General features: G+C 42.2%; 2 protein-coding genes across 2 annotated transcripts; both read left to right on the top strand.

The window, feature by feature from the left end:
- The first annotated feature begins 14,220 nt into the window (after positions 1–14,220).
- On the top strand, positions 14,221–15,048 carry LOC116409589 (olfactory receptor 6P1-like). The gene has a single exon (XM_031898318.1). It carries the CDS (start codon positions 14,221–14,223, stop codon positions 15,046–15,048), a length of 828 nt encoding a protein of 275 aa, XP_031754178.1.
- A 3,252-nt stretch (positions 15,049–18,300) lies between these two features.
- Positions 18,301–19,705, top strand: LOC116409588 (olfactory receptor 6P1-like). The gene has a single exon (XM_031898317.1). It carries the CDS (start codon positions 18,301–18,303, stop codon positions 19,234–19,236), a length of 936 nt encoding a protein of 311 aa, XP_031754177.1. The 3' UTR covers positions 19,237–19,705.
- The last annotated feature ends 3,680 nt before the right edge of the window (positions 19,706–23,385 follow it).

Genomic DNA, 23,385 nt, shown 5'->3' with positions numbered 1-23,385 from the left:
TTTTTTCAGCAGGGTTCAAATTCGGCCAAATCCAAGCTCCTGGATCAATCGAATCCTAATTAGTATAAGCATAATTGGGATTTGGAAGGGTTAAATGTCGCCACGTGAACATGGACGTGACATTTAACCCTTCCAAATCCTAATTAGCATATGTAAATTAGGTTCGGTGTTCGGCCGAATCCCTTCACGATGGATTCGGGGGTTCGGCCGAACCTGAAAAACTGGGTTTGGTGCATCCCTACCAGATATCCCATTAAATATTCTTGGTAAGGAGTTTTATTCTCTTAGGCCGGCGACACATAGTGCACTGCCCTCATTAAGTCATGGGCAAAGAATGCCAAAAGCCCATTGGTGGCTATAGGAAGCACTTGATTTCACTTACTCTATCCAAATATTAAGTCTAGGAGGTCAATAATTTTGCCAACCGTAACGTATTCAGACCTGAATGAGTTCTGGACAGAATGGCAATGTCGGTACTCTTAAGGGGGCATTTACTAAGCGACAACTTTTTCAGGTTGGGAAAGCCCCAAAAAGTTGGAACTTTTCCAAGATTTATTATGCGACAAAAATACGACAATTCTGAATTCAAAACTATCCCATATAAACCCTGTGGAGATCATGTAGACGTCAATGGCAGATGTCCCATTTACAACTGGAAGATCTCTCTTTGCTTTGTGGTTTTTAGAGATTTTTGACAATTTTTTACGCTGGTTTTTGCGTGCCAATTGAAATAAGTCGTGGTTATCTGGCGACAAAGTTGCAAAAAGTTGCGGTTTTCACGACTTTGCTGCAACGTTTTGCAGCTGATTTATTTGTGAGGTATTTGAAAAAGTGCCAAGGTGGTGCCAATATGACTGGCCGTGGCGGCATATTCATTTAACTGCTCGTCTTCTTTTCAAAGCAAAATGGCCGATAGCTAGCGATGAGCGAATCTTGGCAAGTCCGAGGGGGTTTTTCCGCAACTTTTTCTGTGCAAAATACTTTGGATTTAGTGGGCATTTTTACACAGTGGGGGTCATTTATTAACACTGGGCAAATTCGCCCATGGGCAGTAACCTATGGCAACCAATCAAATTGTTGCATTCATTGTTCTACCTGCAGCTGGCTGAAAAAAGCCAATCACTGATTGGTTGCTATGGGTAACTGCCTATGGGCAAATTTTCCCACCACCACCACCCTATTGGGTTTATTTAATGGTTAAATTATTCCCTTTTCTCTGTAATAATAAAACAGAAGGGTTAAATGTTAGGGGGGGGGATTTTTTAACCCTCCCTGATAGCATATGCTTATTGGGATTTGGATTTGGTTTGGGATTCGGGCCGAATCTGTCAGGGGGGGGTTCGGCCGAACCAAAAAAAGTGGTTTCGGTGCATCCCTACAAAATACATTGGGGTCAAAGTGCACTTTCTTGGCATTTTTATCATGGTGAAAAATCAGTGAACAGTCTCTTTGAAATCTTTTTATAGCTGCCACTCCGGTTGTTAACAGGTTAATAGTAAGGCTGCAGCACCCCCTAAATCACTTAGGGTTCCTTCTCCTCCTCTATCCCACTCGGCCCCTCCCTTAGGTATTGCCTTTGGCTCTTGGCTACTGAGCATGCTCAGTTCTTATCAACTCAGAACCCCCCAGTCTATCAGCCAATGAAGAGATGGCACTGCTGGTTTCCATAGAAACTCTGCTCTAGCTGTGCCCGCTGTTGGAGAAACACGTCCCGAATTGTCCTGAGCTCAGTTTAACTGTTACAGGGCACAGTCCAAGCAGGACTTTTTATGAAAGTAAGTTCTGCCCGTGTAAGCCTGCATTCTTCATTCCATGAACTTTACTGCGCACAGGTGCTGTTTGCAGATGTGTGAGAGGGAAAATGGCCGCCGGGTGAAAGCTGTTATTTGTTTTAGGAAAATGGTGGGTAGTGATGAGCGAATTTTTTCGCCAGGAATGGATTCGCAGCGAATTTCCGTATTTCGCCAGTGGTGAATTGTTTTGTGAAACTTCCGTGAAAATTTACCTGCGGAAACAAATTGCGCGTCAACTTGGGCACGGTTGCGTCAAAAATGGGCGCGGTAATGTAAAAAAAAAGCGCCAGCTACAAAAAAAAAAAAAAAAAGACGCGGGCGCGACAAATGCGAATTTTCTAGCTGTTTCGCAAATTTTATGGCGAAATGGGACAGATTCGCTCATCACTAATGGTGGGGTTTGGGTGGGGGAGACGTGCCCAACTTATATACATGGTAGGAAAATGTAGGGTTTACATGGTGGTGGATCAAAGACCCAGTAGACTGGAGCACTAATGTTACTGACGCATCACTGTGAACCAAGAGAATAGGTAGTGGTCCTATGGAAAGGCCTGTTGGGAGTTGTGCAGTTGAACACAAGAGACCACAACGGAGCTCAGAACTGACTGGAAGGCAGAAGAACATTGGACCAGTCCTTGGGTTGTCACCACAATGCCACTTACAGCAGAACTGGAGGAAGGCAAGAACACAAAGAGTAGTCTAAGTGGCTTCATCATACATTTGGTTATTGGAAAATAAATGATTTACTATAACTATTCTTCCTTGATAAAAAACAATATACAGGTATAGGACCCGTTATCCAGAATGCTCGGGACCAAGGGTTATTACAGAGAAAAGGGAATCATTTAACCATTAAATAAACCCAATAGGGCTGTTCTGCCCCAATAAGGGGTAATTATATCTTAGTTGGGATCAAGTACAGGTACTGTTTTATTATTACAGAGAAAAGGGAATCATTTAACCATTAAATAAACCCAATAGGGCTGTTCTGCCCCAATAAGGGGTAATTATATCTTAGTTGGGATCAAGTACAGGTACTGTTTTATTATTACAGAGAAAAGGGAATCATTTAACCATTAAATAAACCCAATAGGGCTGTTCTGCCCCAATAAGGGGTAATTATATCTTAGTTGGGATCAAGTACAGGTACTGTTTTATTATTACAGAGAAAAGGGAATCATTTAACCATGAAATAAACCCAATAGGGCTGTTTTGCCCCCAATAAGGGGTAATTATATCTTAGTTGGGATCAAGTACAGGTACTGTTTTATTATTACAGAGAAAAGGGAATCATTTAACCATGAAATAAACCCAATAGGGCTGTTCTGCCCCAATAAGGGGTAATTATATCTTAGTTGGGATCAAGTACAGGTACTGTTTTATTATTACAGAGAAAAGGGAATCATTTAACCATTAAATAAACCCAATAGGGCTGTTCTGCCCCAATAAGGGGTAATTATATCTTAGTTGGGATCAAGTACAAGTTCCCCCCCCAATATATACCTACCAAAAAAATAGCAAAATTGATCTTAAAGGTTGAAGCATATGGGATCTACTATATGGAATGCATAGCACCGTGCCATAAAGCTACAAAATAACATCTGAATATAAGAAAACAAATAAATAGTTGTAGTTCTTCTGAATCACGGTGTCCCAATTCAAAAGTGTGCTCAGATAAAAAAGGTAAAAGCAGATACAGGTCAGCGTGACCGCTCTGTAAGCCATTACACACATGGACTCCACTCAATCTACTGAAGTCAAGTCTCCAAAGATCATGGCGGCATGGAACTCCCCAATGGTTCCATTCAAAGTTAATGATGAAAGTGTAAAAACACAACACAATCTATAAGGGATCATCCATCGTTCCCTATTAGGTCAATGGGGCCTATAGTGCCCCATAGTGACTGCCATATTGGGCCATAAATTGTCTATGATTGGACGTTGACCTCACATGAATGCCCTTGTCTCAATGGCCATTCCCAGATCTGTTATATCTTTCCATTAAGTGTCTCAACAGTTCTTCTGCTGATGCGAAGCTTATGATATCCACTTATCTTGACTTGTTGAGAAGGTTATTGGAACATCAGATTCGCTTTTTTTGTTGGATTAAGATGGGCGCAAACTTCTTGAATGGGCGCAGACAGAGAATACCAATGGCCGTGGTTCTTCACAATCCTTATGCGTTTTGTGTTTCCAAAAACTTAATCATAGGGATTAGGAAGTCAACTGAAGCCAACTGAAGCCAACTGGAGATATAGAAATAAAGAAAAAATATATATTGTATGAAAGATCAATAATTATTCCAGTAGGTTCATAATGTATATGAAAAAACTACCAGCAGAATTGGCAAAATTCAAAGAGCTTCTTTTACATAACAATAATATAATAGTATATAATAATAGTAATAATCAAAATTTACCAGTAGGTCCTTCCAGCAGACACGAGGGCACCCATTCCGATTAGAAGAAAGGAGGTTCCATCTGAATATTCAGAAAGGTTTTGATAGGGACAAGAAGGGGCTGGATGGCTGTTTAGCAAGTGAGGGACAACAGGGTTAGGAGAAGTAGCTCTTAGTACAAGTTGCCCCAGGGACTGGTCTGATTGCCACCTTGGGGTCAGGAAGGAATTTTTCTACCTTTGAGGCAAATTAGAGAGGCTTCAGATGGGGTTTTAACCTTCCTCTGGATCAACTAGCAGTTAGGCAGGTTATATATAGGCATTATGGTTGAATGTGATGGATGTCTATCTTTTATCGACCCAACTTTTTTTTAACCACCAACTTTTCTAAAAACTCAAGGTGTTTATTCTTTGACTTTTTATGGGTTGCATGCAGTCCCAGCTGCGGTGGTAATTTGGTTACATTTGGTGCCTCGCACTCTTGGAGCCTCCGTTCCAACCAGGAGCCCATCTACATGTTCTCACCATGTTTGTGTGGGTTTCCTCCCCTCCCACCAGATCAATATCTTACTGAAACTGACCATAGTGGGTGACTAGGGAGGATGATCAAAACAAACAGGGCAGATTTCAAGCTTCTCTATGGCTGATGACCTAGGTATCCCTTTAACTTTGGCACCCCCAGTGATTTTGCCTTTCCTTCTGCTTGTACCATTAGGGATGCACCGAACCCACTTTTTTGGGTTCGGCTGAAACTGAATCCTTCAAAAAAAAGGCCTGGATTCGGCCCGAGTCCCGAACCAAATCCGGGATTCGGTTCATAACCTGCAGACTTCATTTCAATTATTTTCCATATCACACTTTTGTATTCTCTTTGTCAGAACATAAAACTGAAAATAATTTCAAAATAAAACTTTAAAAACCAAATGAAATACTGAAATTAGTAGACATGAGGGTATTTCCAGCAGAAAAATGATACAGTGCGGTAATACAACAGCAGATGTCGAGAAACCCACACGTTAACTAAATTCCCAGAGCCATCTAGTGGTCATCTTACGTGAAGTCAACATTCACTTTTAAACGTTGTTTGCTATACTAAGATGACCACTAGATGGCTCTAGATAGAAATGCATCAAAATTGGTGGAGAATGAACTATAATATAATATAATTGAAATAAAAAAGTTTTTTTTAGAAATAATTGTAGAAGGGAACACATGAATTTTTGCATTTCATTCTACATTTGATCAATGTGTATTCTATAGAAATGAATATGTTTTATACAGTGGGACATAGACCAAAGGGATTCTGGGAACACATTCCTTAAGGCTCCTAAAAAGATCCTTAGATCCTATAGGCTAAAGCTCATCCACTGGGGTTTTAAAGCAAAAGCCGGGATGATAGCTGATCAGATTCCCAACTACAGACCAGTTTCGCCCTTCTTGGGGCTCCTCAGTGTAGTGCAGGGTTTTCTGATCAGCTTAGGGAGAGCCAGGAGTGGGGATTCATGAACAAGTCAAAGGGTTGAGGAGACCGCCTCATATGTGTACAAAAAGACCAAAGGGATTCTGGGAACAAATTACTTAAGGCTCCTAACAAGATCCCACTTACATGGGTTTATCCTATAGGCTAAAGCTCACCCACTGGATATTTAATGCAAAAGCCGGGATAATAGCTGATCAGATTCCCAACTACAGACCGGTTTCACCCTTCTTGGGGCCCATCAGTGTAGTGCAGGGTTTCTGATCAGCTTAGGGAGAGCCAGGAGTAGGGATTCACAAACAACTCAAAAGGGTTGGGGAGACCACCTCATATGTATGCAAAATAGACCAAAGGCATTCTGGGAACAAATTCCTTAAGGCTCCTAACAAGATCCCATTTACACAGGTTTATCCTATAGGCTAAAACTCGCCCACTGGGTTTTTGAAGCTAAAGCTTCAGATTCCAAACCACAGACCGGTTTTGCCCCAACTACAGACCAGTTTCACCCTTCTTGGGGCTCATCAGTGTAGTGCAGGGTTTTCTGATCAGCTTAGGGAGAGCCAGGAGTGGGGATACACAAACAACTCAAACGGGTTGGGGAGACCGCCTCATATGTATGCAAAATAGACCAAAGGCATTCTGGGAACAAATTCCTTAAGGCTCCTAACAAAATCCTATTTACATGGGTTTATCCTATAGGCTAAAGCTCACCCACTGGGTTTCATAGTGACACTCTCTCCGGAACAAGGAATATCTGCCAAAGTGCTGGTTAATCATGTGAATAAAGAAACACATAGGGGCTGATTTACTAATCCACAAACGAATCAAAAGCGTCCGAATGCGTTTTTTTCGTAATGATCGGTATTTTGGGTTTTTTTCGTCGCCATCGCGACTTTTTTGTAAATTGTCACCACTTTTTCGTAGCCGTTACGACTTGCGCAAATTGTCGCGACTTTTTCGTAGCCGTCGCAAAAAAATCGGAAAGGTTTGCACACCGTTTACTAGCACTCAATACGAAAAAGTCGCGACAATTCGCGCAAGTCGTACCGGCAACGGAAAAGTCATGACAATTCGCGCAAGTCGTAATGGCAACGAAAAAGTCGCGACAATTCACAAAATAGTGGCGACGGCGACGAAAAAATCACAAAAAATATGAAAAAGTCACAAAATGTTAGTTTCCAATCCGATTTTTTTCCCATTCGGGATTCGGATTCGTGGATTAGTAAATCAGCCCCATAGAATGATCCGCTCAACACATAGAAAACTTCTAATTTTGAATCTCTATAAAAATACTTTCTAGTTGTAATTCAGGTCTCATCTGAAATCAAAAGGTTGATCAATTAATAAATCATTTTATATACTCGGTAGCTTTTATCTATAATCGATAATAATATTTATCTATAATATAAATAATACATAATTATCCCAATAGGTTTATAATAAATATGAAAAACTGCCACCAGAATTAGTAGAATTGAAGGAACTTTGTTTACATAAAATGAAGAGAAATGAAAGAATTATTTTACCCATAATCCTCCCCAAGAAATATTACCTCTTCGGAGCCCAAACGGGTTTAGTAAAAGCCATGGAATGTTGTTAGATCCAAACAGTCTTTTATACATTTGCTGTACAGTTAATAGGCCATTATGGAGCACGGAGCTCAGTATTCCGCGTGGGGCAGGTAATCTCTGGGGAAATGGCGGCATTATCTAGAGGAATACTCTGTTATAAATAAACTCTAAAGTCATATTCACCTAGATCTATCTAATAACACAACAGGCAGATCAATAGGCCTACAACACTGGCAGCCTGATTGGTCAATACAAAAATAAATATAAAAATAATAATAATTCTTTGTTATAACTGCCAATTTGCTCTCTAGAGGTTTACTATTTGATTTGTGAAAATGTCATATTTGCTCTGTATCTATTCTAGGGTAACCCTATCTTGGCTAGTAGTATGCCAGTGTCCAACTAGATGGTACAAAGCACAGGTGGACTTGACTCCAACACACAGAATGAGCCTTCTTAAAGGCCCAGATCCCTACAGCTGACTTGAATCAGAGTGGAGCTATACCTGAGTTCCCTGTTGCTACTGCGGGCCCTTCACTAAGGCAGCAAAGACTTGAGAAAGCTACCCCCACTAAATTCTCCTGGTTGGAGCCACAACTGCTCTTTCTAAATAATCAGAGTGGAGCTATACCTGAGTTCCCTGTTGCTACTGCGGGCCCTTCACTAAGGCAGCAAAGACTTGGGAAAGCTACCCCCACTAAATTCTCCTGGTTGGAGCCACAACTGCTCTTTCTAAATAATCACAGTGGAGCTATACCGGAGTTCCCTGTTGCTACTGTGGGTCCTTCACTAAGGCAGCAAAGACTTGGGAAAACTACTCCCATTAAATTCTCCTGGTTGGAGCCACAACCGCTCTTTCTAAATAATCCTGAACTAACTCACGCTCTTACAAATGTATAGCCTGCGCACTGACTTCATAGGGTCCCTGCTCCCAGACTTTTATCACTAGAGCTATGGCTTCCTCTAGGGCTTGATGTTTCTGGGCCTAGTTGGACCTAATTGTTTCTGGACCTAGTTGGCTTCTTCTAGGGCTTGATGTTTCTGGACCTAATTGGCTTCTTCTAGGGCTCGATGTTTCTGGACCTAGTTGGTCTGGGCCTAGCTGGACCTAGTTGTTTCTGGACCTAGTTGGCTTCTTCTAGGGCTTGATGTTTCTGGACCTAGTTGGTCTGGACCTAGTTGGACCTAGTTGTTTCTGGACCTAGTTGGCTTCTTCTAGGGCTTGATGTTTCTGGACCTAGTTGGTCTGGACCTAGTTGGACCTAGTTGTTTCTGGACCTAGTTGGCTTCTTCTAGGGCTTGATGTTTCTGGACCTAGTTGGTCTGGACCTAGTTGGACCTAGTTGTTTCTGGACCTAGTTGGCTTCTTCTAGGGCTTGACGTTTCTGGACCTAATTGGCATCTTCTAGGGCTTGATGTTTCTGGACCTAGTTGGTTTCTGGACCCAGTTGGTTGCTCCCTGAAACACCACCTTGTGCTGGAAAGAGGATGACCAAAGAGGAAGTTCCCACCCCCTGCCTGACACTATATTACAGTGTGCAGGAAGTGGTCATCCTATCTAAGAGCCAATAAATGTACATATGCAAATAGGAGAATTGGTAGGAACAGGCTGTAGGGATTGTTAGCCCTATGGGTCCCTACACAAATACTACGGGAGGACTTTAATGCCCTGAGGGGTTCAAGCATTAGTGAGAAGCCCATTTTGCTTTGGCAAAAAAAATCACAAACGCTAGAAAAATTAGTGAAATGGCAGAATTTCCCCGAAATTTCCCCACATGAATTAGAGTTAATGTGAAGGCAGAAAAAAAAAAACATTGGGTGGAATTCTAATCACGGTGGCAGTTTTTCTGCATTTTTTCATTTTTTTTTTTCAGCAAAGCAAATTAAATGGTGAAATTCGAGGGCAGATTTGTGATAATTTTTAAAACTGGCAAAAATGAGAGGCAAAATAGCAGCAGGTGAAAAAGTTTGCTCATGCCTATTAGGCACTTTGCCTTCCACTGAATTCGTTTTGTAAAGGATTTTGTCAGTTTGGCAGTTGTCTAGAACGGTTTTCTTGGAAAAAGTCTAAAAATTAAATTCCTCTTAAATTCTATGGTAGTTTTGGATTTTACACAATCATTTTTTTTAATAAATCACAAAATACCGAGCAAAGATGTGGCCGCGATAATAAATTTGTGCAAAGTTGTCACATACATAAACACTTTGGGGCTTATTTACTAACCATTGCATTTTTTTTCTTGAAAAGTTATTTTTTTTTAGATTTTCAATGCATCAAAACAAAAAAAAAGGAAAAATCTGAATTGGACAATTTACCAGATTCAACTTGCCGAGTTCATGTAGAAGCCAATGGCAGAGGTCCCTCCCCTTTCCTGGAAGTTCTTTCTTTTGCCTCGAGACTTTAGAGGTTTTCGGATTTTTGAAGTTGTTTTTTTGTGCGACAATTCAATAAAGTGGAGGTTTCGGGGGCTTCGATTCAAAAAAGCCGCAATTTTCGAGGCTTGATTTTTCAGTAAATGTCAGATATTCGAGGAATTGAATTTAGTCAAATTTAAAAAAAAAAAAAAATTTAAATAATGGAATTTAGTAAATCTGCACTTTAGAATGGACAGGGGTAGTGATGAGTGAAATCTTTCGGAAGGCATGAATTCACGGCAAATTTTTGCATTTCACCATTTTTTTGCAAAAAGGGGGCAAAAACTCACCATGGAAAAAATTTGCCATGGGTCAAAATAAGAGTCGCAGTTGCGTCAAATTGGTTGTGGTCACTTACAAAGGTGCGCAGTTGGGTCAAAATAGGCACAGCTGTGTCAAAATGGGCACGGTCACATCAAAAAGGGGCGTGGTCATGTAAAAAAATCACTTTTCGCGAATTTTTTGACTTGAATCAGAGTGGAGCTTTACCTTAATTCCTGCACACTGACTTCACGGGGTCCCTGCTCCCTGACTTTTATCACTAGAGCTACGGCTTCCTCTAAGGCTCGATGTTTCTGGGCCTAGTTGGTCAAGGCTCCCTGGAACACCACCTTCTGCTGGAAAGAGGAAGGCCAAAGAGGAAGTTCCCACCCCCTGTCTGACACTATATTAAAGTGAGCAGGAAGTGGTCATCCTATCTAAGAGCCAATAAATGCACAGATGCAAATAGGAGAATTGGTAGTAACAGCAACCAAGGAAGTAGTAGGAATAAGGCTGTAGGGATTGTTAACCCTATGGGTCCCTACACAAATACTATGGGAGAACTTTATGCCCTGAGGGGTTCAAGCATTAGTGAGGAGCCCATTTTGTTTTGGTAAATAAATTCACAAACGCTAGAAAAATTTGTGAAATGGCAGAATTTCACCCAAATTTCCCCACATGCATTAGAGTCAATGGGAAGGCAGAAAAAAATATAAGGTGGAATTCTAATCAGTTTAAGTTTTAGCAAATCTGTTCCTTAGAATGGACAGGGGTAGTGATGAGTGAAGGCATGGATTCCCGGCTAATTTTTGCCCCATATTTTTGCAAAACGGGCGCAAAAAATTACCATGTCCTACAGGCAGCACCAAATGAAGGATATAGCCAGCTAACAAGGGGGTGGGGGGAAACTCCCTCATAGAAACTGACTAAACTGCCATAGGCTGCATCATGCTTGGCTGCTAAGTCAAGTCTGTAGTGTCTGGTCAACGTGTTGGACCAGGTGGCTGCTTTACAAATTTTTTGCACATCCATATCTGATCTTTCCGCCCAGGAAGTAAAGACTGATCTTGTAAAATGAGCTTTTAATTGAGAAGGAGGATCTTTCCCAGCAGAATCCTTGGATCTGAAGCAATCCCAAATGGAAGGGCCCTGAACTGGAGATATCTGATCTTCCCACCCAGGAAGTAGAGGTTGATCTTGTAGAATGAGCTTTTAATTGAGAAGGAGGATCTTTCCCAGCAGAATCCTTGGAGCGGAAGTAATCCCAAATGGAAGGGCCCTGAACTGGAGATATCTGATCTTTCTGCCCAGGAAGTAGAGATTGATCTTGTAGAATGAGCTTTTAATTGAGAAGGAGGATCTTTCCCAGCAGAATCATAAGAACAGGAAATAGCATTTTTCCCTGGAGACCTAGAAAAATGGCTTGAGTTTGACAGCCGAAGATTTTATTTTTCTTTGTTTATTATCCAGCTGTGGTTCCTCAATACTTCCATGGTCAGATTCATAGGATTGATCAATTGAGCTGTCGATGAAGCTTTGATCAGCCAGTCGTCCCGATAAGGAATCACAAATACTCCCTGTTTCCTCAAATGAGCTGCTGGAACCACAATCAGTTTCGTGAAAACTCTTGGAGTGGAAGTAATCCCAAATGGAAGGGCCCTGAGCTGGAGATGAAGAATTTCCCCCTTCAGAAAGACATTTTACTGCTGGCTGGATGAATTGGAACATGAAGGTATGCATCCTTCAGATCCAAGGTTATCATCAGATCTCCCTTCTGAAGAATACTCAATGCTGACCTCATGGTCTCCATTCTGAATTTTTCCTTTAAAATGAATTGATTTAGGTACTTTAGATCTATAATAAGTCTGAACCTGCTGTCTGGTTTGGGAACCAGAAAAATTCAGGAATAAATTCCCATCTCCTTTTCCATCACGGGAACAGGTTCCAGGACTCCCATCCACAAGAAATCCATAACAGCTTTCTCTATAGTTGTTCTAGATTGTCTGCCTTTTTTAAGCTTACACAGAACTTGGGAATTGGCTTCTTTTGGAAATGTATAAGGTAGCCTGATCTTATGATACTTAAGACCCGAGAGTCTGAAGTTGTCCTTTCCCATTCTGGGAGAAATTGGGTTAACCTTTCTCCCGCTTCTCCCTGACTTCTTCTGGTGTCAGAACTCTGTCTTCTTTGAAGAACAATCCTTCCTTTGCTTTGTATCTTTGGACGCCTGTGATCTAAAAGTTCTTGATCTGTAATTTCTGTATGTGTATCTGTTTCCATCTCTGAAGTTATTTCTTCTGAAAGCATTGGACTTGGGCGAAGTTCTTTTAGAGGCTGGATGAAAGGATGACCTACACTGAGTTTTTTGTTTATCTTGAGGTAAAACTTTATCCTTTCCACTTGACAGATTTTCTATTACTTTATCCAAAGCTGAGCCGAAGAGTTTCCCAGGTTCAAAGGGCATGGAATTGAGACCGTTTTTTTACTAGCTGAATCTGCTGCCCAAGCTTTAGGCCATAAGGCTCTTCTGTTGGCTGTAGACAAGGCCATAGTCCTGGCCCCAAGCTTCAAAGTATCCACTGCAACATCATATAAGAAATCTACTGCCAACTTTATTGGATAAAGTATATCCTGAAGGACATCTCTTGAGGTCCCAGAATCTATATCCTCCTCTAGCGTCTTCAGCCAATGTTTCAAAGATCTGAAACAGCAGCTAAGGAGGGTTTACAAATTGAAGAACCCGAAATATATGACCTGCACAAGGCACATTGTGCCCTACGATCCATCTGCTGCTACTTCCACAGGAATTGTTGTCCTAAGCCAATCTTGCCACTGGAATATCTACTTTGGGAGGATTTCCCACTCCTCGATAACCTAGCCTCAAAACGAAACATAAGCTTGACGTTTGGATGATTCTGGGTTCTTCCCCCAGAATTTTCCATTTCCATTCAATAAGATCTTTAACAGAAGGATGTACCGGAAAATGTCCTTTATTGTGTCAGAATTCGCCTGAGCAGTATCCCTCGGTGATATAACCTTACAAACTTCTTTAATAAGCCTGGGCATTTTTTTCCACAGGAAAGAGAAAAAAATCTTCTTTTTGAGAAGTATGAGGTTCAGAAGTTGAAGCGGAACTGGATACACTTTTGCCTGAGGATTCCCCATCATGAATCTTTATTTAAGGAGGCACGGCATAATGTGGGAACTGGAGAAGCTTTATACTCATCCACAGCTTTTTGTCTTGCCAGACTTTTCCATCTGCAAGAGAGAAAACCAGTAGAAGAATACAATTTCCCCATATACAGATCTGATTGGGGAGGGAGGCTAGCTACAGGCACATTACCTTAGCAGCCAAACCAAGAGCTACAGAGGCAAAACTTTGGTCTCATCTTTTTTCTGCGGGACATTCTCTGCTTTGTAATGAACTATGTCCACTACTCATCATCTCCACTCATCCCAATAAAATGACAAAATAATTTCTATAGGTGCAGGGGAAATATTTACATATATATTGATGTATGAGGTCCTTTATGGGTGTGGCTAAATCAGTTTAAAGAGGTTGGGCAGAACAGTCACGCCTTAGAATGGAGTTTTACCAGTTTCCTGTATCTAGAACCAATTATTCATGGGACAACATGGGAAAATAACATCAATTAATCCAGTTAAGGAACAATGATTAATTACACAGAGCTGTGGGACTCAGGGACATCTCTCAGGGGTTAAACAAGGTTAATAAAACCAACGAATGTGGGATTCTGGTTGGAATGATGTGTCACTACTCACTGGATTCAGGTAAGAAAGGTCAATAGCCCAATACTGGCTGGTACAGGTCTACATGTAGGTCTGTTCCGTTTTGCTTCTTACTAGCTGGTTAACTGTTCTACACCAGGGGTCCCCAACCTTTCTGTGGATCAACGCAAGCATGAAAAAAGTTCCTGGGGGTGACCATTAAGGGCAGTATTTGGCTATTTGGTAGCCCAGTGTCCACTGGCAGACTACAAGATTCTTTGTTTGGCAGTACACATGGTCTTAATGCCTCCTAGCCAGGAATTCAAAAAAAAGCACCTTCTTTGAAGCCAGGAGTTGATGAGCAACATGTTGCCCCCGAGCCTCTGCTTGGGGATCACTGTTCTAGACTATCAACCTTTAGTACTTACTAATGCCTATGTACTCTTATATTGTCCCCAGGCAATGCAAGAAGGGAATCACACATTAATCATGGAATTCTTCTTGCTTGGCTTTGGAGACCTTTGTGGCTTAAAATATTTGTTTCACTTTTTTCTTGCTCTTCTACCTCGTGTCATTAATGGAAAACCTTCTGGTTATTATTCTGGTTATTGTCACCGAAGCTCTTCATTGCCCTATGTATTTCTTCCTCAGCCAACTGTCCTTATCTGAAATCTTATTCACCACAAACATTGTTCCCAACCTGCTCCGACTTGTTTTGTTTGGGGGAGGAAACGTGTCGGTACTGGGATGCAAGATTCAGTTTTTCGTCTTATGTGTCCCCACCGTTACCCAGTGTATCCTTCTGGCCGCCATGTCCTTTGATCGCCATGCCGCCATTAGTAACCCCCTGCATTATACCTCTATTGTCACCTTCAAAGTGCAACTACATGTTGTCATCTTCTGTTGGCTCTCTGGTTTCATGGTGCCTCTCGTTGTTTTTGTATTTTTTAATCAACTGCAGTTCTGTCGTTCGAACATCATTGACCACTTCTATTGTGATATTTCCCCTGTCATGGAACTTTCCTGCTCAGATACTTCCACCTTGGAACTGGTCACCTCCCTGGCTTCTACACTTGCAATACTTTCCCCTTGTTTCTTCATTATTGGCACTTACATCTCCATTATTGTCACCATCCTCAGGATCCCCTCAAGCTGTGGGAGACAAAAAGCCTTCTCCACCTGCAGCTCCCACCTGGCTGTGGTGTGTATGTATTATGGGACCCTAATATCCATGTATATTTACCTACCTGGAAATCATTCAGTGAACGCCAATAAGTATCTCTCTTTATTGTACACATTTGTGACCCCATTGTTCAACCCCATCATTTACTGCCTAAGAAATCAAAATATTAGACAGGTCATACGGAAATATTTCATATTTGTGGGGATGGGGGGGGGGCTTTAAAACTGTAGACAGAACGTATTAAATTTGATAGGAAATATGGACATTAAAGTCAATACATTTGGTTAATGATTTCTATTATTACTCTTTGCGTTTGACATTGCCTGTACCACTTGCCTCAGAGCTGTAAGTAAACCTTGTGGATGTTAATTAAAACCTTTTTGTTTTGTTTGCAAGAACTTCTGGTGCCCTCTGTCTTTATTTTCCTGTATAGCAGCAAAGTGTAGTTGCGCAACACCCTCACCTTCTTCTTCCACTTAGCGAAGGGAGTGCAGTGAAACCCATGTTCTACTGGTACTAGTCAGGGAAGGCAGTTATGGAGCCCAAAAACAGGTTCCAAAAAAAAAAGAGGTTGTCAAAAAAAATTCAGCAGGATTGATCTATGGAGTACCATTGTGTCCTATGGAGGCTTAGAATAGTAGGGGAATAGAATAGTCAGTGACAACCTGTCTTTGACACATTTTCAAGGAGAAGTTAATCCCATTATTATTTTCTGTTTCACCCAGTTTCAAGGGGAAGTTAATCCCATTATTATTTTCTGTTTCACCCAGTTTCAAGGGGAAGTTAATGTTATCATTGTTTTCTGTTTCACCCAGTTTCAAGGAGAAGTTAATCCCATTATTATTTTCTGTTTCACCCAGTTTCAAGGGGAAGTTAATCCCATTATTATTTTCTGTTTCACCCAGTTTCAAGGGGAAGTTAATGTTATCATTGTTTTCTGTTTCACCCAGTTTCAAGGGGAAGTTAATGTTATCATTGTTTTCTGTTTCACCCAGTTTCAAGGGGAAATGAATCCCATCATTGTTTTCTGTTTCACCCAGTTTCAAGGGGACATTGATCCCATCATTGTTTCCGTTTCACCCAGTTTCAAGGGGACATTGATCCCATCATTGTTTTCTGTTTCACCCAGTTTCAAGGGGAAGTTAATCCCATCATTGTTTTCTATTTCACCCAGTTTCAAGTGAAACTTAAACACATTATTCTTTTCCAAGCATGAGCGCCAGTGCTCCTAAAATGGCTGCTGGAGGACTTCCTGTTTCATGGAAATGAACGTCCATTTAAACTCATTTTTTTCAAGTTTTAACAATACTTTCAGCTCTAAAAATTTGTGATATACGTCAAGGCTCTAATACTATATTTATCCAGGTCTCTCCCACATAAAATATAGTAAGGTTCATCCATGCCTAGACTTTCTTTGATATTTTACAAGGCAGCAAATACAGCATATAGAGACATGTGTAAAAACCGTTAACAAAAATTGTGCCTAAGCCAATATTTCCCAGTTTAGTAAAACAACAGCATCTAATTAGTCTAATTATTATTAATTATACAGTCTCTGGGATTTGAAGACGTCCTCCTTGGAGATAACAGGGCTAATAAAAGTGCAAACCCGATCATCCAGGACTTATATTTTTTGTATGAGGGGAATGTGACTGCTCCAAGCCTTGCTGTATCTCAGGCAGCCAATGTTTCAGGCAAGAAAACTAACACTTGGGGGCAAATTGTTCAAATTCAGACTAGGGAACTATAAAGGATTTACAGTTAGGTTATTTTTATAGATATTTTAGCTAAGTAGTGCAGAAGAAAGACATGAGTACGTTATGAAGATATCTCGGAATGATTTTGTCTAAGGTAAGTCAGCTGATCAGCCTGTATATTCTGTTGTGTATTAATAAAGTTATTATTGTTGCTTCATAGAATCCACACAAACCAGTCCTCAACTGACCAGCTTCTGGAGGTCCCTTCTCTATGGCCAGTGGATAATGCATGGATTTGTTTTTACCATTATTGAAAACCCTCTACGTACATTAGGTTAGTTGTAGGCAGTGTCAGACTGGTCCACCAGGATACCAGGAAAACTCCCAGTGGGCCATCTTGCTCCTGACCATTTGGCCTACTTCATGGTCATTTGCTATTTCTGAATGGGAACAAAGAGGAAGAAGAAGGATAGATGCTAGCATGTAATTAAAAATAATAGGAGAATAAAGATGTTGGGTGAGGAAAGGAGGAAAAGTATTTTGGAGAGTGGGTCTATGGTCTAAGTTTTTCTGGTGGGCCCCTGGGGTTCCAGTCCGACACTGGTTGTAGGTACGCACAACAAATTAGTAAAATGGAATGGATTACTCCACAGTTCCTCCAGATTTTATCAGAGCAGCGAGGACTTGTTGCATATCTAGTGTCTGGGGTCCACTTCCTTCAATTCAAGTGTTTTATAGAGAGTTCAGAACGCTTCAGTGATTTCAGATACTTTCTTGTTTGTAAGTGTTTAGAGGGTTTACGGGTCCATGTAAGTTGCAGATCTGGTTCCCACCTTACCAGAGCTTGAGGTCTTATTTCTTGTTCCTGTATAAGGAGGTTATATGATAGCGTAGTAAGTTTGTTGGGTAGGGGACCCTTAACATGAGTGTTGGGTATGTTCTACTTATCGTAGAGGTGCTGGAATGTCAATAGATCTCTTTTCTTAATAGTTGCCTATGATTCAGTAGCCTGTTGAGACACAAAATGCGTCCCACACTTGAAATGCAGCTGTGTTTGATAATGTCTGGTTTTAAATAAAGTTTGTACAAGGGATATTTGTCCATAAAATAGATGGTCATTTGTATGGAGCTACAGAATCATTTTCTATATCCATCCAACATCTGTAGAAGCAGGTGCTTCTATATCCATGAAAGTGTCTTGTTATTGACAAGATATGTGAGATATCCATACAGGATGATTTAATGTTTATGGGAGGTGTTAATATATGGACAGGAATCTAGAGCAGATTTACAGGTTCTAGATTCCTTGTGAGGCATCTCTCAAGCAGTTGGCAGTAAAGGGCTAAATGAAGAGAAATTTTAGATGTAATAAGCACTAATGGAGATATTGTTTGGAGAACTTAGGATCCATCACCAGTCAGTGCTAACTCCATCGCTAATATCTATTCAGTAGGTCACAGTCTAAAACTAGGGGCTTGGGTATCATGAAAAAAGGCTAACTACCCTCAACCATTGTAGACTAAATAGACAATAGAATATAATACAGCAGAAGATAAAGATATAGCAGATATATTAAAGGGGTCATTTATGAATGCAGAAGGTGCTGTGAATGAAGAGAAGGTTTGATACGTTCTCCCCATTTCTCACCTTAACTGGCCTTTAGGCTGAGCCTCCGGTGCCAATAGCCTCCCTACAGTTTGTCAGTCACTGAAATGCTTATATCTCTGTTCTGTTTTATTGTCCCCAGGCAATGCCAGAGGGAAATCACACATTAATCATGGAATTCTTCTTGCTTGGCTTTGGAGACCTTCATGGCTTAAAATATTTTTGTTTTACCTTGTTCTTGCTCCTCTACCTCATGGCATTAACGGTGAACCTTCTGGTTATTATTCTGGTTGTTGTCACCGAAGCTCTTCATTGCCCTATGTATTTCTTCCTCAGCCAACTGTCTTCATCTGAAATCTTATTTACCACAAACATTGTTCCCAACCTGCTCCGACTTGTTTTGTTTGGGGGAGGAAACGTGTCGGTATCTGGATGCAGAGTTCAGTTTTTTGTCTTATGTGTCCCCACCGTTACCCAGTGTATCCTTCTAGCCGCCATGTCCTTTGATCGCCATGCCGCTATTAGTAACCCCCTGCATTATACATCTATTGTCACCTTCAAAGTGCAACTACATGTTGTCATCTTCTGTTGGTCCTCTAGTTTCATGATGTCTCTCCTAGTTTTTACCTTCTTCAGTCAACTGCAGTTCTGTCGTTCCAACATCATCAACCATTTCTACTGTGATATTTCCCCTGTCATGGAACTTTCCTGCTCAGATACTTCCACCTTGGAACTGGTCACCTCCCTGGCTTCTACACTTGTAATAGTTTCCCCCTGTTTCTTCATTATCGGCACTTACATCTCCATCATTGTCACCATCACCAGGATCCCCTCCAAATGTGGAAGACAAAAAGCCTTCTCCACCTGCAGCTCCCACCTGGCAGTTGTGTGTATGTATTATGGGACCCTAATATCAATTTATATATATCCACCTGGAAATCATTCAGTCAATGCAAATAAGTTTCTCTCATTATTGTACACATTTGTGACCCCATTATTTAACCCCATCATTTACTGCTTGAGAAATCAGGATATTAGAAGCACCATGCGAAAATATATAAATATTTGGGGGAATAGGATTGAATATTTAGAATGTCATAGGAAATAGCAATACCAGATCTTCTTTGTACCAGATCTTCTCAATACCAGACCTTCTCTGTACCCGACCTTCTCAATACCAGACCTTCTCTGTACCCGACCTTGTCAATACCAGACCATCTCTTTACCAGACCTTCTCTGTACCAGACCTTCTCAATACCAGACCTTTTCTGTACCAGACCTTCTCAATACCAGACCTTCTCTGTACCAGACCTTCTCTGTACCAGACCTTCTCTGTACCAGACCTTCTCAATACCAGACCTTCTCTGGACCAGACCTCCTCAATACTAGACCTTCTCAATACCAGACCTTCTCAATACCAGACCTTCTCTGGACCAGACCTCCTCAATACCAGACCTTCTAACTTTTACTGTGTTTGAGTTGTTTTTTCACATTTTTACTGCATATTTATTATTATTTCTACACATATGTAGGATTATATTATATATAGAATTTCAAACTTTCATGTCATCTTGAAAAAAAAATTGACCTGCACTTAAGGGCAAGTAAACAGCTGTTCCGCTCTTTGGGGAGACTGCACCTAGGCCAACACATTGTCTCTGGGTATAGACTCAACAGAGAGGGTATTGGAGTGGAGAACTGTTACTGCCCCCCTATGGCGGAAGTCTAAATAACAGTTTTTGGTAGATGAGGGTTTATATCTGAAGTATTTAACAACTTTCCTCTAGCAGAACATTGAAGAGCTGACACTTTATAAAGTCATTATTTATACTCACTGTTCTTAGTTGCTGTGATTTATGTTGAGGCTTTTCTCTAAAAATAAGAGTTTTTCTGCCCAGAAACTCTGTTTTACACCTTTATATAAGAGCAAGTACTTATCTAACTCGTTCACTGAAAGAGCCTCCTGGTTCCCAGATACTTCCTGGTTATCTCACATTACACCCACCAACTGTCCTGCTTTTCATGGAACGGTGCAGATATTTTGGTGCCCAGCCCATGGTCCCAGATGGCCCCTCAAAAGCCCTTTAAAATGAAGGGGGGTACTTAAAAAGTTTAAATTTTTGTGGTTTAAAAAACCACAACCGGAATCATCCATAGTGTCATCAGTTTTGACCCATAAATTATTTATTCTTAAAGTGCTCTTGGTCTTTAATGATCATCACAGAACAACAAGGACTACACCTTAAAATACATCAACTGTGGGTTGAAGGTGAGTAGATTTCTCCTACTCCCATGTAAGTGGAGGAGTCCCAAGCCGGACTTGGATTTCTTACTATTGAGTGCTATTCTGATACCTACTGGGAGCTGCTATCTTGCTCCCTTCCCATTGCTCTGCTGATCGGCTGCTGGGGGTGAGGGGGGGGATATCACTCCAACTTGCAGCGCAGCAGTAAAGTGTGCCTGAATCTGAGCTTTCAGCCAGCGCTACACATTAGAACTGCTTTCAGCTAACCTATTGTTTCTCCTACTCCCATGTAACTGGAGGAGTCCCAAGCCGGACTTGGATTTCTTACTATTGAGTGCTATTCTGATACCTACTGAGTGAGTGTAGGACTGGCCAGACCAGGGTGAGTAAGTGTAGGACTGGCCAGACTGGGGGTGAGTGAGTGTAGGAAAGGCCAGACTGGGGGTGAGTGAGTGTAGGACAGGCCAGACCGGGGGTGAGTGAGTGTAGGACAGGCCAGACTGGGGTGAGTGAGTGTAGGACTGGCCAGACCGGGGGTGAGTGAGTGTAGGAAAGGCCAGACTGGGGGTGAGTGAGTGTAGGACAGGCCAGACCGGGGGTGAGTGAGTGTAGGACAGGCCAGACTGGGGTGAGTGAGTGTAGGACTGGACAGACTGGGGGTGAGTGAGTGTAGGACTGGACAGACCGGGGGTGAGTGAGTGTAGGACAGGCCAGACCGGGGGTGAGTGAGTGTAGGAGGGGCCAGACCGGGGGTGAGTGAGTGTAGGACAGGCCAGACCGGGGGTGAGTGAGTGTAGGACAGGCCAGACCGGGGGTGAGTGAGTGTAGGACAGGCCAGACCGGGGTTGAGTGAGTGTAGGAGGGGCCAGACCGGGGTTGAGTGAGTGTAGGAGGGGCCAGACCGGGGGTGAGTGAGTGTAGGAGGGGCCAGACCGGGGGTGAGTGAGTGTAGGACAGGCCAGACCAGGGGTGAGTGAGTGTAGGACAGGCCAGACCGGGGGTGAGTGAGTGTAGGACAGGCCAGACCGGGGGTGAGTGAGTGTAGGAGGGGCCAGACCGGGGGTGAGTGAGTGTAGGAGGGGCCAGACCGGGGGTGAGTGAGTGTAGGACAGGCCAGACCGGGGGTGAGTGAGTGTAGGACAGGCCAGACCGGGGGTGAGTGAGTGTAGGAGGGGCCAGACCGGGGGTGAGTGAGTGTAGGACGGGCCAGACCGGGGGTGAGTGAGTGTAGGACAGGCCAGACCTGGGGTGAGTGAGTGTAGGAGGGGCCAGACCGGGGGTGAGTGAGTGTAGGACAGGCCAGACCGGGGGTGAGTGAGTGTAGGACAGGCCAGACCGGGGGTGAGTGTAGGACAGGCCAGACCGGGGGTGAGTGAGTGTAGGAGGGGCCAGACCGGGGGTGAGTGAGTGTAGGAGGGGCCAGACCGGGGGTGAGTGAGTGTAGGACAGACCAGACCGGGGGTGAGTGAGTGTAGGAGGGGCCAGACCGGGGGTGAGTGAGTGTAGGACAGACCAGACCGGGGGTGAGTGAGTGTAGGACTGGCCAGACCGGGGGTGAGTGAGTGTAGGACAGACCAGACCGGGGGTGAGTGAGTGTAGGAGGGGCCAGACCGGGGGTGAGTGAGTGTAGGACAGACCAGACCGGGGGTGAGTGAGTGTAGGACTGGCCAGACCGGGGGTGAGTGAGTGTAGGACAGGCCAGACCGAGGGTGAGGGTAGGACAGGCCAGACCGGGGGTGAGTGAGTGTAGGACGGGCCAGACCGGGGGTGAGTGAGTGTAGGACTGGCCAGACCGGGGGTGAGTGAGTGTAGGACAGGCCAGACAACCCCTGTTTTGCTTAAAGCGCATAATGGGTTAATGCCCTATATATAGTGATAATGGGGAAATACAAAGGGGCTCTTGTTGTTGCCCTTAGGTGATTTACATGATTATGGCATGAAAAATATTTGGTGTTGTTCAAACAACAACAAAAAATACAAAAACATACCTATGAAACATTGTTGCCTATTAAGTGATTTATTGAGAAAAAAAGCTTTAAAACATAAATATTCCAGTTCCAGATAATGATCTTTCTAACAAATCCCAGAGAAAACAATTAATTGGGTTAATACAAACCCAGTGGGTAAATACTAACAGGCCAAGGGGCCGGGGGATGGATTCCCGCTGGGTTAGGGGGGACTATATAATCTCTATACGGTCCCGGCAGTAGAACATTGGATCAATGTTTCACGGTGTTGCCAGGTGAGTGCGGCAGCAGTATCCCCCCTCTATATTTCCTACATATTCCTTCAGCTTTAATTGAACCTAAGCCTAATTTATGGAAAAACCTGATTTGTTTTATATTATGGAATGTTAGATAGATTTAATAAAATCAAGCAATTAAACCTTTAACCTTGTATTGCCAGACAGTTTTTTTGCACTGTTTCACTTTAGGGGCCTTTCCTCGGGGGGGGGACTTTTAGTTTACCCAGGAAAACAATATATCGTTTTTTTCAGGACAACCTAAGCTTTCAAAATTTGGTAGAAGTTCGATGTAATTCCAATTCTGTAACAAGATATAGGCTTCTAAATGTCTACAAATTAAAAAAAAATCATATTTTCCATAATATAAACACACATATTAGAAACAAAAATTATTTTATGCACAAAAATACAACTGATTTGGAAAGTCCCATGTCTCCTGAATGTGCCAATACCAAATATATATAGTTATATGGAGATTTCTCACTTGTATAGGTCAAAAACTCCCAGCAGTACTTTAGATTTCAAGGCCAAAACATCCACTAACAGAAGGTTTATACCAGAAAATGATACATTTTTGGAAAGAACAGATTCTGGGGAATCCAGAATAGGCACAACTGTCAGTCTACTCCAAACTATCAAGTCGCAATGCTTTCCTAAACTTATTGGTTTTTATCAAAATTTGTGAAATTTTTAAAAAATCGCTTCAAAGCTTCCAGACTATAGTATCTTATCTCCTACAGGTCATAAAGTAACCAAATAAAACCCCC

This window comes from Xenopus tropicalis, chromosome 3, assembly GCF_000004195.4.
Source record: "Xenopus tropicalis strain Nigerian chromosome 3, UCB_Xtro_10.0, whole genome shotgun sequence".
Lineage (NCBI taxonomy): Eukaryota > Metazoa > Chordata > Amphibia > Anura > Pipidae > Xenopus > Xenopus tropicalis.
This window is presented reverse-complemented; position numbering and strand designations above follow the sequence as displayed.

Coding starts and splice junctions, on each gene's coding strand:
- LOC116409589 (XM_031898318.1), top strand. CDS start 14,221: ATGGAAAACCTTCTGGTTATTATTCTGGTTATTGTCACCGAAGCTCTT.
- LOC116409588 (XM_031898317.1), top strand. CDS start 18,301: ATGGAATTCTTCTTGCTTGGCTTTGGAGACCTTCATGGCTTAAAATAT.